General features: G+C 43.3%; 1 protein-coding gene across 2 annotated transcripts in view; it reads right to left on the bottom strand.

Annotated features, from left to right (window-relative positions):
* FAM117B (family with sequence similarity 117 member B) overlaps positions 1 to 16,095 on the bottom strand; it is a 137,847-nt gene extending 121,752 nt beyond the window's left edge. For both annotated transcript variants that reach the window (XM_074191620.1, XM_074191619.1), the window contains exon 1: positions 15,516 to 16,095. In XM_074191620.1, the coding sequence (XP_074047721.1) occupies positions 15,516 to 16,095 (580 nt within the window). The remainder of the gene's footprint in view (positions 1 to 15,515) is intronic.
* Between the last annotated feature and the right edge of the window lie 625 nt (positions 16,096 to 16,720).

Below are 16,720 nucleotides of genomic sequence, written 5' to 3' on the forward strand. Positions count from 1 at the left end.
CAAATAAAATCTTTAATTAAAAAAAAAGGTGGCTAGGTGGTACTGTGGATAGAGTACCAACCCTGAAGTCAGGAATACCTGAGTTCAAATGTGACCTCAGACAATTACCTAGCTGTGTGTCCTCGGACAAGCCACTTAACACGATTTGCCTTGCAAAATCCTTAAAAAAAACAACAACAACAAAAACCTCCCATAGTTCCCAAGTACCTACAACCTCAAAAACAATCAATCTCATCAGGCCCAGACTTCCCTTTGAGACTAGGCCCAGTCTTGTGCTCCAATGTCAGTCACCTGGAGAACAAGTCACAGGCATCCTAGGCATACCTTCCTGTCTTCAATCTTTCACAATATCACACTCCCTGTCCTTCAAAGCCAGCTCATAACATATAATTTTTTCACTCTTTTGTAGATTTTTCACTTCCCACACGTCCTCCAATTTCCAAGCATTTGACTTGTTTGGCAATTAACCAGGCTCTGTTTACCTTCTACTCCGTATTTCCTTCCCAAACAGACCTAAAGTTTCTGGAGAGCAGAATAGGGTCTCAGTCTTTGTAGTCCCAACTACTCAATTCAAAAAACATTCATGTGATGCCCATCATAGTCTCCTGGAAACTAAAACGCCCAAGAAGCTGGCAGAGAGGATGCAAGCTACACAACAAAAGGAAGGATTTGAAACTTGAGAAGGTTAAAACAACATTTGGGTTTTCCTGGATTTTTTTCAGTCCAGGACTTAGGAGCGAAATCATAGGGAGTTGTCTCTGTCAATCAGAGTCTAAGGGCTGTACCCTCCACGTCCCTCAACTAGGATGTCACTCACAGGATTTAAATTCAGGTCTTCCAGTATTTGACCTCCTATGTCTTTGGACCAAGGGTTCACAATGTTTTGAAGCTGTCCTTAATTGGTCATGGAAAGTAATGAAATGCAAAATTTCTCTTAAAGGTTAGTGAAAATAGAGATGCAAATATTTTTTCCATTTAAGGTCACAAGTCCCCTGAAATGTGCCCTCTGTGGTCTATGGTCATAGATTAAGAAACTTTCACCCTTCAGTTATATCTTATAGATATGAAAATTTGCAGGCAGGACATGAAATGGAGTTTAACAGGGTCCAAGATCAAAGACTAGTATGGTGGAATAAGGTCTGAAATGTAGGATGGAGTCAAGACTGTAAAATCCTTAAATTTCAAGACTAAGTAGTTTGCATTTAATCTGAGGAAACAAAGGAGCTGGTAAAATGTTACAACAATAGAGAGATGAGGTTAGAGGATGAACTGATAAGAGAATGGACTGAAAAAAAAAGAGACTAATGCCCCATCACAGATCTATACATACAGGTCTACACACCAGTCAAAATATTCAATATATATTTTTCACTTAATTTTTAAAAGGAGTTTTAATAACAATACTGAATATTTTTAGTTTCCATGTTTAAAAAAAACTCATAATACCCCAGTGAATTAAGTAGTATAAACATTATCTCCATTTTAAAGTTGCCAAAATATATATAAAAACACAAATAAGAGGAAATGTAAGCTCAAAAAACTAGAATATGAGACAGGCTCTAAGAGGCTTCCTTCCTGACACACTTGTCTCCATTTTTACTAATGACTTTGTCAAAACAAAACAGAGTACAGGATTTCTTTTTTTCTTTTAGGGTTTTTTTTTTTTTGCAGGGCAAATGGGGTTAAGTGGCTTACCCAAGGCCACACAGCTAGGTAATTATTAAGTGTCTGAGACCAGATTTGAACCCAGGTACTCCTGACTCCAGGGCCGGTGCTTTGTCCACTGCCAGTACAGGGTTTCTAAAGAACACAAGTTATCTTATCATTACCAAGACCAACAATGGGCCCCCTCCCAAGAAAGGGAGAGTCATAGCCTACTAGAGAAAGGCCAATCATTCAACAGTCCACAAATACCAGTCACTAACCTAACAACAACTGATTAGCAACTGCAAAATTTTTGTTATAAATCTTCCTTGCTGCAATTTCAAATCCAAACTATGAAAATTATTTTGTCAACAATGTTATTGTCAAGGGTGTGAAGTTGACAGCAGTCCAAATGTCTAACTTTGAATTTTTTTTGAATTACAGAGATTTTATTTATTCTGAGTTTTACAATTTTCCCCCCAATCTTACTTCCCTTCCCACAACCCCCACAGAAGACAATTTGCCAGTCTTTACGTTGTTTCCATGGTATACACTGATTCAAATCGAACATGATGAGAGGGAAATCATATCCTTAAGGAAGAAACAAAATAAAGACACAGCAAGATCAGACAATAAGATATCAGGTTTTTTCCTAAATTAAAAGTAATAATTCTTGGTCTTTGTTCAAACTCCATGGTTCTTTATCTGGATACAGATGGCACTCTCCTTTGCAGACAGCCCCATATTGTTCCCACTTGTTGCACTGACGGAATGAGCAAGTCTTTCAAGGTTGATCATCACCCCCATGTTGCTGTTAGGGAGTACAGTGTTTTTCTGGTTCTGCTCATCTCACTCATCATCAGTTCATGCAAATCCCTCCAGGCTTCCCTGAATTCCCATCCCTCCTGGTTTCTAATAGAACAATAGTGTTCCATGACTTACATATACCACAGTTTGCTAAGGCATTCAACAATTGAAGGACATTTACTTGATTTTCAATTCTTTGCCACCACAAACAGGGCTGCTGTGAATATTTTTGTACAAGTGATGTTTTTGCCCTTTTTCATCAGGGTAAAGACCCAGTAGTGGTATTGCTGGAACAAAGGGTATGCACATTTTTGTTGCCCTTTGGGCATACTAACTTTGAATTCTTAAAGTTATGTAGTTTACAGGCAATGACAAACTACAAGTGAAGTGGGAGCTCCTCACACCTGGCTCTAGCCACTAGTCCAATCTGACCCAGTGATCTTTCTACCCTCATCTCAAATTAATTGCTTTGGGACTCTCACCTGTTTCCTATTTGGTAAAAGGAAGGAATTGGTGATAACCAAATACCCTAATCCAACTCTAATTCAACAGTTTGGGCACTCCCCTCACTCCTTCCACACTAAGCAGATAATCTTTCTTGGTACCTGCATAAAAAATTAAAAATAATTCAGGGGCTTAATACTAAACTTAAGCTCTTCTTTGGATGAGTCACACAGCAAAGGTCTGGCCTTATATTTGAAGGTTTCAAGACAAGGAGTATTTATATTAAGGATTTACTAAGTGCTAGACACTATTGTTGGCAATCCTAATACAAACCAAAAAAAAAAAAAAAAACTTACCCTAAAGCAGTTTATATTCTAATGCAATAAATATAAGGTCCTGAAGGGTCAGAAGCAAAAATGAGAGGAGGTGTTGTGCTAAGTCACCAGTCTCACCTTCTCTTCCAGATCTGAGTCCAGTGGCCAAACACAGATCAGGATGACTGGACATGGCCCTGGATTCGAGGCAGTCAAGGTCAAGTGACTTGTCCAAATGACTAGTGTCACACAGCTAGTAAAATCAAGTGTCTGAGGCCATATGAATTTGAGTCCTCCTAACTCCAGGTCTGGTAGCTCTAGCCACTGTACCCACTTAGCTGGGATATAAATAAATAACTGGCTTGGGCCCTTCCCCAAAAATAAAGGTCCTTCAATGGGAGAAGGGGGCTCATAGAAGCAAAAGAATGTTCCAGAGTTGAGGTCATGGGGAATGTTTCAGGACAAGAATGTTTTGTAGGGAGCTGTGAACAAATGCAACCTTTCTGGAGAGCAATTTGGGATTATGCCCAAAGGGCAACAAAAATGTGCATACCCTTTGACCCAGCACCACTACTGAGTCTATACAGCCCTGTTTGTGGTGGCAAAAAAATTGGAAATTAAGTGAATGTCCTTCAGTTGGGGAATGGCTTAACAAAGTGTAGCAAATGTATGTCATGGAACACCAAGAGGGATGGGGATTCAGGAAAGCCTGGAGGGATTTGCATGAACTAATGCTGAGTGAGATGAGCAGAACCAGAAGAATACTGTACACCCCAACAGCAACATGGGGGTGATGATCAACCTTGATGAACTTGCTCATCACTTCAGTGCAACAACCAAGGACAATTTGGGGCTATCTGGGATGGAGAATACCATCTGTATCCAGAGAAAGAATTATGGACTTTGAACAAAGACCCAAAGACTATTACCATCAAATTAGAAAAAAAAAAGGTGTTATATTATTATTATGTAACTTTACTATCTCATACTTTATTTTTCTTCCTTAAGGATATGATTTCTCTGTCATCACATTCAACTAAGATCAATGTATAACATGGAACCAATGTAAACACTAACAGAATGCCTTCTATGGGGGGGAAGCAAGAACGGGGGGGAAAAATTGTAAAACTCAAAATAAATAAAATCGTTCTTTAAAAAAATGCTTTATAAGGGGCAGTTAGGTGGCGTAGTGGATAGAGCACCAGCCCTGGAGTCAGGAGTACCTGGGCTCAAATCCGGCCTCAGACACATAATAATTACCTAGCTGTGTGGCCTTGGGCAAGCCACTTAACCCCATTTGCCTTGCAAAAAAACCCCTAAAAAAAACACACACAAAAAAAATGCTTTGTAGCTTGGAAGGACTTTTGTTGTTTACTCATTTTTTTTTTCAATTCTGACTGTTTCTGATCTCATCTATGGTTTTCTTGGCAAAGATATTGCAGTGGTTTGTCATTTCTTTCTCCAGCTCACTTTATAGATGAGGACACTGAGGCAAACAAGGTTAATTGATTTGCCTGGGTCACAGTTAGCAAATGTCTGAGAACAGATTTGAACTACGGAAAATGAGGCACTATCCCTTCCAAAAGAAGCAAAGGGGCAAAGATACAAGAAGCACATTTAGAATCAATTCAGAAGGGATAGGTAGAGTCAAGATAGCAAAGAGAAGCCAGAAACTTCCCTGTGCTTTCCCCTTGCTTCCCTCAGAATCCTTAAGTCTCTAAACAGATTCTGGAGCCCCAGAACTCTTAGGTTTTTTGTTTGTTTGTTTGTTTTTTATGTTTTTGCAAGGCAAATGGGGTTAAGTGGCTTGCCCAAGGCCACACAGCTAGGTAATTATTAAGTGTCTGAGGCCGGATTTGAGCCCAGGTACTCCTGACTCCAGGGGCTGGTGCTCTATCTACTACACCACCTAGCAGCAAAACTCTTAAAAGAGCATAGTGGAACATTTTCCAGCTCAACATCTCTTGAAAGAACTTCAAAAAAAGGAGTATGGTGGGCAGCTAGGTGGCGCAGTGGATACAGCACGGGTGCTGGAGTCAGGAGTACCTGAGCTCAAATCCGGCCTCAGACACTTAATAATTACCTAGCTGTGTGGCCTTGGGCAAGCCACTTAACACCATTGCTTTGGGGGAGGAAAAAAGGAGCATGGCCCAAAGTGGGCAGGTTTGGGGAAGGCAGCTGGTGTCTCTCAGTTGCCAAGTAGCCCCTGGACCCAGGTTCAGCAGGCCAGGAAAACCAGCCCAATGAAGAGGTCTCAAGGCTCAGCATGAAAGACAAATTGTGAGCCCCAGAACCCCAAGGCAGCCACTGCAACTAGGCTGGGCAAGCCCCGTCCCACTCTGTGGAGAAGCCAAGAACATCTGAGACCCAGGTCAGAGAAAGTCAGAGAGCAGGCCTCCAGTCCAAGAAGCTTGGACATTGCTCCCAGTGGCCACAGAACTGAACTTTAAAAACCACAAATTAAGCTAAAAATGAGTTAATAGAAGAAAGCCCCAACCATAGAAAGTTACAATAGCAATGAGGAATATCAAAGCACCATCTTAGAAAGCCTGTATGTGCTCCCTCCCCCACCCCAGAGGGGAATATGAATTGGTCCCAGGACCTAAAAGTCCTCTTGGAAGCTATCAAAAAGGATTTTAGAAATCAAGGAGGAAAAATTGGGAAAAGAAATAAAAGTTATGCAAGAAAAAGTCAACAGCTTGGAAAAAGAAACACAAAAACTGAATGAAGAAAACAACTACTTTAAAAATACAATTAAGGGGCAGCTAGGTGGCGCAGTGGATAGAGCACTGGCCCTGTATTCAGGAGTACCTGAGTTCAAATCCGACCTCAGACACTTAGTAATTACCTAACCATGTGGCCTTGGGCAAACCACTTAACCCCACTGCCTAGCAAAAAATAAAAATACAATTAGAGGGGCAGCTAAGTGGTGCAGTGGATAGAGCACCGGCCCTGGAGTCAGGAGGACCTGTGTTCAGGTCCTGGCCTCAGACACTTAATAATTACCTAGCTGTGGGACCTTGGACAAGTCACTTAACTCCATTGCCTTGCAAAAACCAAAAAATACAATTGGACAAAGAAAACAACTCATAAATAGAAATGGGCAAATGAAATAAAATCAATAAAAGAAACTTCCTAGAAATTAGAGCCAATGAAAAGTTGAATATGGCACTTTAGATGTATTCAACTTGAAGATTTCCTTTTATAGGAAGTGTTCTAACAGGAGCTAAAGGACCACTTGCCAGAAATGTTGGCAGGATAATTCCTCTTCAGACACCAGTTTGACTATAGAGCGCAGTGATGTCAAACTCAAATAGAAACAGGGCAATATATTATTCAAAAAACTTTTTGTTGAAACAAAAAATTAACATTGTCTACATTGTACTGTATTTCATGCCCCCCCCATATATGATGTCACTCTTGCCTGAATCCTTCTGTTCTTTAGTTCTATGGCTGAGCTGCTGCAGGCAGAGTAATTCTAAAACCTACCTCTTTAACAAATCGAAGTATCAGTCTAATGGAGCACTTGTTCACAAAAGTGGGAGGATTATGGGTATGGAATACTGTGTCAGACTCAGATGTGTGGTCTTTTCTGAATTTTTTCTGAATTGTCACTTTTTTCTTTTTTTTTAAATCTTTGGTACAAGAATCCCTGAGAAGGGAAAATTAAGTATCTAGAAATAACAATGATGATGTAAAAAATAAAAAAAAATTAACAGATTATTTCTAATTTAGGCAAGAAATTCAAATGCAAAATACAATAAAATCAGTCAAAAAAAGGGAGAATATGACTGTCAAAAATCAATTATCTTATTTTTTTTTACAGTGTAATGCTTGAAAATACAAAGTCAAAAGACTTTACACCTCTAATAATTCAAAACTAGAGCATTAAAGGAAAAGATACTAAGGACAAAAGGCCCACAAGCAATGTTTTATCCCTTTCTTAAAAACTTCTAAATATGTTGGATGGCCTGTTTGGGACCATAGGGCCAGGTGGATTCTGGGCCTAAGGGGTGGTAGGGGGGCTCGGGGCCTCTTGGCCCCAGGGCCAGGGATCAGTCTGCTGCACCACTCAGCGACCCTACAGCAGAGTCAGAGTGAAAGGAGAGAGAAAAATATAGCACATAGTAGTGGAGAAATAAGAAAGGAGGGAGTTGCGATCAACAATAGCAATGGTGGAAAACTATGGAAGTAACTTTTGTGATAGACCTACCATAAAGAACGTGATCCACCCTCGACAGAGTTGTTGGTGTTGGAACAAAGACTGAAGCACATTTTTTATTATTATTTGGGGGGAGGGGTACAGGGCAAATGGGGCTGGGTGGCCTGCCTTGGAGCTGCGTAGCAGGGTGATAGTTGGGTGTCTGAGGCCGGATTTGGACCCGGGTGCTCCTGGCTCAAGGGCCAATGCTCTGTCCACCACCCAGCCACCCCTACTATTATTACTATTTTATTTTATTTTGGGTCTTTTTTTTTCTTTTTTTTTGGTTTTTGCAGGGCATTGGGGTTGGGGTAGCTTGCATGTCACATGGCTGGGTGACTGTTGGGTGTATGGGGCCGGATATGGGCTCAGGTGCTCCTGGCTCCAGGGCTGGGGCCCCATCCATTGCACCACCTGGCCATACCTACAATTATTACTATTATTTTTTAATTTTTTTCTCTCCCCTTTATCGCTCAAGTGAGTCTATATTTTGTGGAGGGAGGAGGTATTCTGTTTACTCTTAAAACAAGAATATTTTATTAATGTATAAAAAAACATTATTTGTACAAAAAGAATAAATAAATATAAAAAATTAGATTAGAAGGAATGCAGAAAGCTGGTAAATAATTTTAAAGTTAGTATTTCTGATAAGGGATTCATTTCTAAAATATATAGAGAGAACTGAGAAATAAGATAACAAGTTATTCTCCAATTGATAAATGGTTAGAGGATATGAACAAGCATCTATTCATCTAAGTAATCTATAGTCATATAAAAAAATGCTCTAAATCATTATTGATTAGAGAAATGAAAATTAAAACAATTCTGAAGTACCACCTCACTCCTATCAGATTGGCTAAGATGATAAAAAAAATGAAAGTGATCAGTGTTGGAGAGGAAAACTGGGGTACTAATGCACTACTGGTGGAGTTGTAAACTGATCCGACTATTATGGAAAGCAATTTGGAACTATGCCCCAAAGTATGTGACTACCCTTTGATTTAGCAATACCAATCTATAAGCCCAGAGAGATTAAAAAAAAAAGCGTCAAAGACTCACATGTACAAAAATATTTATAGGAGTAAATTTTGTGGTAGAAAAAAATTGAAAATAGAAGGAATGCCCATCCACTGGGGAATGGCTGAAGAAGTTACAGTATGTAAATGTTATGAAGTACTATTGTAAGATATCACTGAGCGGTCAAAAACTTCAGAAGTTTGTAAAGACTTGCATGAAATGATGCTGAGTGAATTGAGCAGAACCAAGAAAACATTGTACACATTACTGACAACATTGTGAGATGAATCAGCTATGATGGACTTAGCTCTTCTCAGCAGTTCAAAGATCAAGGACAAGTGAGAATTTATTATGGAAAATGCCAACCACATCTGAAGTCTGAATACAGAGCAAATTATACTATACTCAATTTTTAAGCTTCTTTTATGTTTATTTCTCATGTTTTTTCCTTCTAATTCCTCTTTCAAAACATGACTAATATGGAAATATGTAAAACACAATTGTACAAGTACAACTTTCACCAGATTGCCACCATGAGAAGGGGGGAGGAGTAGGTGGGGGATGGTAAAAAATTGTAGAAGTCATAAACTTGTAAATAGAAGAATATTGAAAAACATCTTTGCACGTTATTGAAAAAATAAAATATAAATAATAAGGTGCAAAAAATAAACATTTATTAAGTGCCTACTAAAAAAATTGTAAATATGTATTTACAAGTCTTCAGAGACTAGTGTTCCCTGACTTGCAGCCACTGATGGACTTTTGTTTCTAGAAAAAAGGGTGAGTCCTCTTTTTTTTTTAGTTTTTTTTTGCAAGGCAAATGGGGTTAAGTGGCTTGCCCAAGACCACACAGCTAAGCAATTATTATTAAGTATCAGACCGGATTTGAACCCAGGTACTCCTGACTCCAAAGCCGGTGCTTTATCCACTAGCCGCCCCAAGGGTGAGTCCTCTTAATGGAAGTTTTTAATGTTTTGAAGGAAATATAACTGGCTTCTTCTTCCAGCTTAACCCTGGGCCCAACTTGATGTCCACTGGCACCATCTGTCCAAGATACATATTTTCTTAAAGTATAAGTTTATAAGCTGAGTTAATTGCACATTGGTTAGGATCTATGGAGAACAGAGTAAAGGCTGTCAAAAAGATGAATGACAGAAAAAGATGAGCTAACCAGGTGGATAGGCAGGGGAAAACCAGTGCACAGTCTGAGGGCTCCATGGGTATTCTCACTACATCAGGAGAAAATAAGCACAGTGGACTAAACCCTCAGAGAATTTGTGGAAGGACCCAATGAGTCATATGGAATGGGCAGGCATGTAACTGTGACCCACTCTAGTGGTACAGCACCCACAGGAGATAGCAGGTTCATCTGAGAATCTGGACCAGGTGACCATTACAATTAAGCTACTTTTTAACCCAGTTTCATTTTTTCAGCAGTCTCAGGAGTACATAAGGCAGGAAGTAGGCAGTTGCTCTACAAAGTGAGTTGGGCCCACAAAGAGGTCAGATGACTTGGTCAGGGTGACTGCCAATTCCAAGGCAGAAGGGAAGACCAGGCTATTTCATGAAAAATAACAGAAATATAAACATCTATTAAGTACATCCACCAGTGTAGATGCCGTAAGCACTGTAGCAGATAAACAGTTTAGAAAAAATAGTTCCTGCTATTAAGACAAGACACAAGGAGCTAGACTAGACAGAAGCACATTAAAATTAAAACAAAGAGCTATGAGAGAAATCTGAGGAAATCCAGGTTTCTTAGAGATGATGACATTTGAGTCAAGTTTTACAAGATGATGAGATGATAGGAACATAGAGCAGAGAAAGCACGGGGTGGTAAGAACACCTCCACTAGGGACAAAAGCAAAGAACAATCTAGTTTTGACTAAGAGGTAATACTGTCCAGAAATACACCTGAGCAGCAAAACTGTACAACTATGAAGCCACAGACAAGTACTAGCATGCGTGTCAATAAAATTTATAATTAAGAAAATGAGCATTGTAATGATCATTTCTATATCATAATTAGGTATGTTACTGTTATTTGTCCTTCATTTCTGAAGAGGACCAATGACAGCAGAGGGTGATATCTACTCAATGCATAAACTGGACTGAAGTGAGGAAAAGTTGTACAAAGCCATCTGTTTCCCTCTCTCTTCTAGTTACTGAAATCCAATGGCAAGACAAAAGTCAGGATAATTGGCAATAGCCCAGGATTCAGTGGATGACCTTGGCATCTTTAAGTCTGACCAAGCTCTACAAGCACCTGCTCCAACCACCTTCACAGCCTTGGGAACAATTTGTTCTCCCCTACCCATTTTACCCAGGAAGTCTTTACATGTTTTGGGGTAGACATTCCACTAACTTACCAAGGGGTTTGTGGCCATTTGTGGCCAGTTAGTCACCCTCCACCTGGTTTATTTGGCCTGCCTAGTGACTTTTCGGTGACTGCTTCAAATGCTACAGCTTCTTGAAGCTGAGTGCCAGATGGACACTAAAGGAAAATGTACAACCTGGAAAAGGTCAGCAAGTCTTCACACTAGAGTTGTTAATCCCCCTTGTACATGAAGGCATAAATTACAAAGGGAGATCAAAGAAAGGTTTTTACTATATCACAATTTTCCTTAGAACAGTGTAACTGATAATTCTGGATAATTCTGATAAAAATTTATGCTTATACTAAGCTTTGCAAAGTTTATCTCATTTGGCCAGTGACTAGCTGCTATTACTATTATTCCCTCCACTTTATAAGTGATGAAGCTAAGGCTTCAAAAAGTTACAAGCACTTAAGATCCATATCCAAGTCTCTCCTGTCAAGTCTTCTTTCCATAATGGAAGCAAATCTTTTGTCTCAGAACTATCCTAGGAAGATCAGAACTAATTTCTTTATTTGGGCCAGAAAGCTTCAGCTTGGACAGAATGGACAAAGCCAAATGAATTACCACTCAGCCTGTAGGAGAATAAACACAGGGTTTACTCTCCCTGATGACCATTCTTTTTAATGGGCAAAGATTGGAAGGAGGAAAATAGGGAACGGAAGAGTCAATTATTAAATCTATTAAGGGAAGGGAGAGAGTGACATACCTCCTCTCTTCCTGGGGGAGAAGCAAAAGTGGTGCCACTTCTGTCCAAAAATTTCTATTTAGATCAGAAAAGTGTGCCAACAAGAAACTTAACAAGCAAAGTAAAGTCATTCTTACTTTGGTGTAAAATTAGTGAGCAGATAAGATTGTTTTCCCTGCAACATGTAGTTGTAGTTGATGTTATCTATTTTAGAGAAATGAGAATTTTTACTCCGGGGTGAAAGGAGAGGGGAGATAGGATGAGGGAGGATGACTTCAGACATAGTAAGTTACCTGTGTGACCTTAACCCACATCACAAATTCCCTGGGCCTCAGTTTTCTCATTCATAAAAATGAGAGTTGAACTAAGCCCTTTTCAGCTCTGGATATCTACAATCTTATAATATTATAAAGCTAGGAGATGTCAAGTGACAAAAAGCAGTATGGGACTCAGTGAGATGGGTATGTATAAAATTTAGTTCATTGTCCTCTTTTGAATCCTTCCTCCTCCACATATCATATCATCATGTTGCTGACTACACCCAGTCAGTCTTGGATCACTCCCATCAATTGCTAAGTTTTGTTCCTTTTGTGCTATTTAATGAAGATGGAGAAAATCATGCAATGGTTCTGAATGGATCTACTATAATTTATATTACAAAAGACCAAATAGGTCTTCACTGTTGCTAGATAATCCTGTCTTATATACCCCTCTCATCAATTCACCATCCCACTCTCCACAGCTACCTTTCCAAATCTTTTCATCTCTCTTCAAAGCTCCCATGGTTCCCCCTCCTCAGCTGAGAATTTTGCTTCTTTAAAAAAACATTCAGGGGGCAGCTAGGTGGCACAGTGGATAAAACACCGGCCCTGGAGTCAGGAGTACCTGACTGGGTTCAAATCCAGGCTCAGACACTTAATAATTACCTAGCTGTGTGGCCTTGGGCAAGCCACTTAACCCCATTGCCTAGCAAAAACTTAAAAATAAAATAAAATTAAAAAAAATAAAAAACGTTCACTATGAGCTTCCTTTCCTCCCCTCTTCAGATGCTTTCCACCACCCTTTCCTCCTCCACTGCATTTCACATGAAGTGGCTTAACTCCTTCCAACTAGCCCCTCTACCTGAGTGAAGTGATCCCATTTCATCTCATCTCCTCCAACATTGATCCCTCTTTTTTAAAAAAAATTTTAATTTAATTTAGGGCAATGGGGTTAGTTGACTTGCCCAAGGTCACAAACCCCATTGCCCTAAATTAATAAGGTAATAAGTATCTGAGGCTAGATTTTAATTCAGGTCCTCCTGACTCCAGGGCCAGTGCTCTTATCCATTGTGCCACCTAGCTGGCTCCTCATATTTATTTTCAATCTCTCCCTTTCTACTGACTCACTTTCAACTGTTAACAAACATGCCAATTTTTCCCTTATTCTGAAAAAAGAAAAAATTCACTTGATCCTTCCATCTTTGTTATTGTCATAATATCTCTTTTGCCCTTTAGGGCTAAATTCCAGAAGACCATCTACAGAAGAAGCCTCCACTTCCTATTAGTCCCTTAGCCAAACTTAAAATTCCAGGGAAACTGCTCCCAAAGTTACCGACAAAATCCAAAGACTTGTTTTCATCTTCATTCTATTTGACAAATCTGCAGCCTCTGAAGCCTTAACCACTCTTTCCCTTGACAATGCTGCTTTTTAGGTTTTCTGGCTGGATTCTCCTCCAGATCACACTCTCTAAGCACAAGGTTCTGTCCTGGGCCCTTTTCTCTTCTCTTCTCCCCCTATATTTTACTTCACTTGGTGATCTCTATTAACTCCCATGGACTAAAATTGCCATCTCTAAACTGATAATTCTCAAATCCTGGTCTAAACTCTCTTTGAATCCTTCAATATTACATCTCCAACTACCTTTCAGACATCTGGAATTGCATGTACAGTAAATATCTTTTTATTTTTTACTTTTTTAGCTTTTGCAAGGCAATGGGGTTAAGTGGCTTGCCCAAGGCTACACAACTAGGTAATTATTAAGTGTCTGAGGCCAAATTTGAACCCAGGTACTCCTGACTGCAGGGCCGGGGCTCTATCCACTGTACCACCTAGCCGCCCCTCTAAATTCTTCAGATTGACAACTTGGGAGTCATCCTGGATTCTTCACTCTCTCTCACACTTCCCTCATGAAATATAAACTGCTGGCAAGATCTGTTGATTTTCCCTTCACAATTCTCTCCAATAACCTCCCCGTCCCCTCTCAGACACTCCTACTCCTCAGATGCAGGCCCTCTACTCCAACCCATCCTCTGATTAGCCACTAAGTGGTTTTCCTAAAGCTCTGGTCTGATCCCTTCATCTCCCTGTCCCCACACCCCACCCTTCACAGACAATAAAATCCAGTGGCTCCCCAATCAATGCCTGCAGGAGCAAATACAAAAAATGTCCATACCTAGCTTCCTCTCTCCTTTCCAGTCTTCTTACATCTTCCTCCCCAACACATGTTCTTCAATTCAGACACATTGGCCTCCTTGCTGTTCCACCAACAAGACCCTCTATTCTATCTCTTAGCTCTGGCTATTTTTTCTGTCTGTCCTTCCCTCCCCATCTCTACCTATTGGCTTTCTTGGTTTCCTTTAAGATTGAACTAAAATCACTTCTCCCACTGGAAACCTTCCCCAACTCCTCTTAATTCCAACGCCTTTCTTCTATTAATCATTTCCTATTTTTCCTAAGGTGAGCTTGCTTTCTAGAAATTTGTTTGCCCTTTGTCTCTCTCATTAGACTGTAAGCTCCTTCAGGGCACGGACTCTCTTTTGCCTCTTTTTGTATCTCCAGCACCTAGTTCTAGTGGGCTCTTAGTATATGATTAAAGATTGATAGAAATGTCCTTTCAGTTATGCTGTCTCTGGAAGTAGAGAACAAAAACAAACAGAAGGTTAAGATTCCTTGCTGGTTTTCACTAAACTCTAACAGGGAAGTAATCTCTAATAGAATCCTGCCCTTTTAATATTTGCTATCATTTCAGTCCCTTTGAGCATTTCTATCAACTACGGACATCACAACACCTACAGTCTCAGCCTATTGTTCTTCTTTTCCAAGGACAGCATCCCACCCAGAGAAGCAGTAATCTGAACTGGAGCAAACAGGTTTCTGAGCATTGAATATTTTTCAAAAGATGAATCTGATTCATGACTTCAAGTAACAAATTCTCACAGATTATATATTATAAAAACGCCGCTATCCCTGCAAACTCATCTACTCTACACTATGTTTGATTTTGAATTAAGCCGTCTCTAACCTAAGCAATTTTAGTCAATTTCTTCTTGGTTTAAAAAAGGTAATTTATTAAGTTTCCTCCCGATGTGTTTTTTTCCTAGTAGAAAGATACATGTTACTCTGTTAATAGATAGTTATTAATATAATAATGCATCATCCTAGTATAAAAAGTTTAAAAGTCCCGCATCTTATCTTGGGCTGATGTTAATAAGAAACCCAAAGTGAGTTCTATTATTTCTTTCAAGCTTTCTAGAGTCTCAGCAGTTCTTAACCTTTTCTTCTATCACAAAGGCTCTTTGGCAATTTTGGTTTTCCCAGAATACTATATTTAGATGCAATAAATAGATTATAAAGGAAACTTACTCTTTTTTAAGGTTTTTTTTTGCAAGGCAACGGGGTTAAGCGCTTGCCCAAGGCCGCGCAGCTGGGTTATTAAGCGTCGGAGGCCGGATTTGAACCCAGGTGCTCCGACTGCAAGGCCCCCGAAACTGGTTCTTTTGAAATAATCATGACAATTTGTAAAAGTTCACCAAGGGAGATTTAGCAGCCCTGCTCCGCCAGGCCGAGGTCTGCAGCGGGCGCTCTCCTTTGGGGGTGCCCGCGGGGCCACACGCCGCGCCCCGGCACCCGCTCCCAGCACCCCGATGGTGGGCGGCGCCCCCCAACAGCCGAGCCGGCGCGGGGGTGCCCGCGTGGTGGGCGCCCATTGTCCCCCCCCCCCCCGGAGCGGCGCCGGGGCCCGCAGCGCCTCGCGCGGCACCTACCCGCCTTGCAGACCGGGGAGCTGGGGCTCCTCCTCTCCGGGGAGCCGCGGCCGTGCTCCGGGGAGCGGCGCGGAGGCCGGACCCGCGCGGCAGGCCCGGGGGCCGCGGCGTCGGCCGGCGCGTGGATGGGCGACGCGCAGGGGGACGAGCCGCCGCCCAGCAGCGGCGCGGGCTGCGCGCGCGGCGGGCTGCCCCGCGCGCCGGCGCCCCGCGTGGGGCTGGTGCCCCGCGTGGCCGTCGGGGGCGCGCCCGTCTGCGTGGCCACCGTGGGGCTGGCGCGAGCGCTGGGCCCGGCGGCGCCGGCGCGCGTGGGGCTGGTGCTGCGCGAGGCGGTGCGCGGGACGCCGCCGCCGCCCGGGGGCCCCGAGCCGCCGCCGTTGCTGCCCGCGCCGCCGCCCCGCGTGGGGCTGCCGTGCTGCTGCGGCGGCGGCGGCGGCTGCTTCAGCTGGAACGGCACCGTGGCCCGCATGGGCTGCAGGCGGCTCCCGGGGGCGCCGGCCGGGCCCGCCGCGGCGCCCGCGCCCCCACCCGGGGGGACGGCGGGCGTGGGGGACCCGCTGCGCCTCACCCGCTGCGACATGCCGCCCCCGGCCGGGGCCGCGCCGCGAGCGCGGGGGGCGGGGAGGCCGCTGCGCGAGGCTGCCGGAGGGCGCCGAGCCCCGCCGCTGCCGCTCCCGCCGCCGCCGCCGCCGCTCTGCTCTGGCCGCGGCGGCGGCTCCGCGCTGCTCATCAACAATAGTGTCTGGGCGGCCGCCCCCGCCCCCCGCGGCCGCCGATTGGCGCCGCGTCAGCCGCGCTGGGGCCCCTCGGCCGCGCCGATTGGTCGCGGCCGGCCGGGGCCGAGGGTCCCGCGGCCTTAAAGAGCCCGGGTCGCGCTCTCGCAGCCTGTTGGCGCTGGGCGGGGGGAGGGGCCGCGCCGCCCCGCCCCGCCCCGCTCGCGCCCCGCCCCGCCCCCGGAGCCTCGTCTTGCCGGGAACGTGTGTTTGTGCGCGCGTGTGTGTGTGTGTGTGTGTGTGTGTGTGTGTGTGTGTGTGTGTGTGTGTGTGTGTGTATGTGTGTGTGCGCGCGCGTGTGCGTGTGTGTGTGTGTGTGTGTACGCGTGTGTGTGTGTACGCACGCGCCGTGCGGGCGGGGGCGCGGGGCGGCTGCGCGCTGCACCCCTGCCCGGGCCGCGGGGCCCCCACGGCGGGACCCTCCCCCTGCAC

The sequence above is a fragment of the Macrotis lagotis genome, chromosome 6 (genome assembly GCF_037893015.1).
Source record: "Macrotis lagotis isolate mMagLag1 chromosome 6, bilby.v1.9.chrom.fasta, whole genome shotgun sequence".
Classification (NCBI taxonomy): Eukaryota; Metazoa; Chordata; class Mammalia; order Peramelemorphia; family Peramelidae; genus Macrotis; species Macrotis lagotis.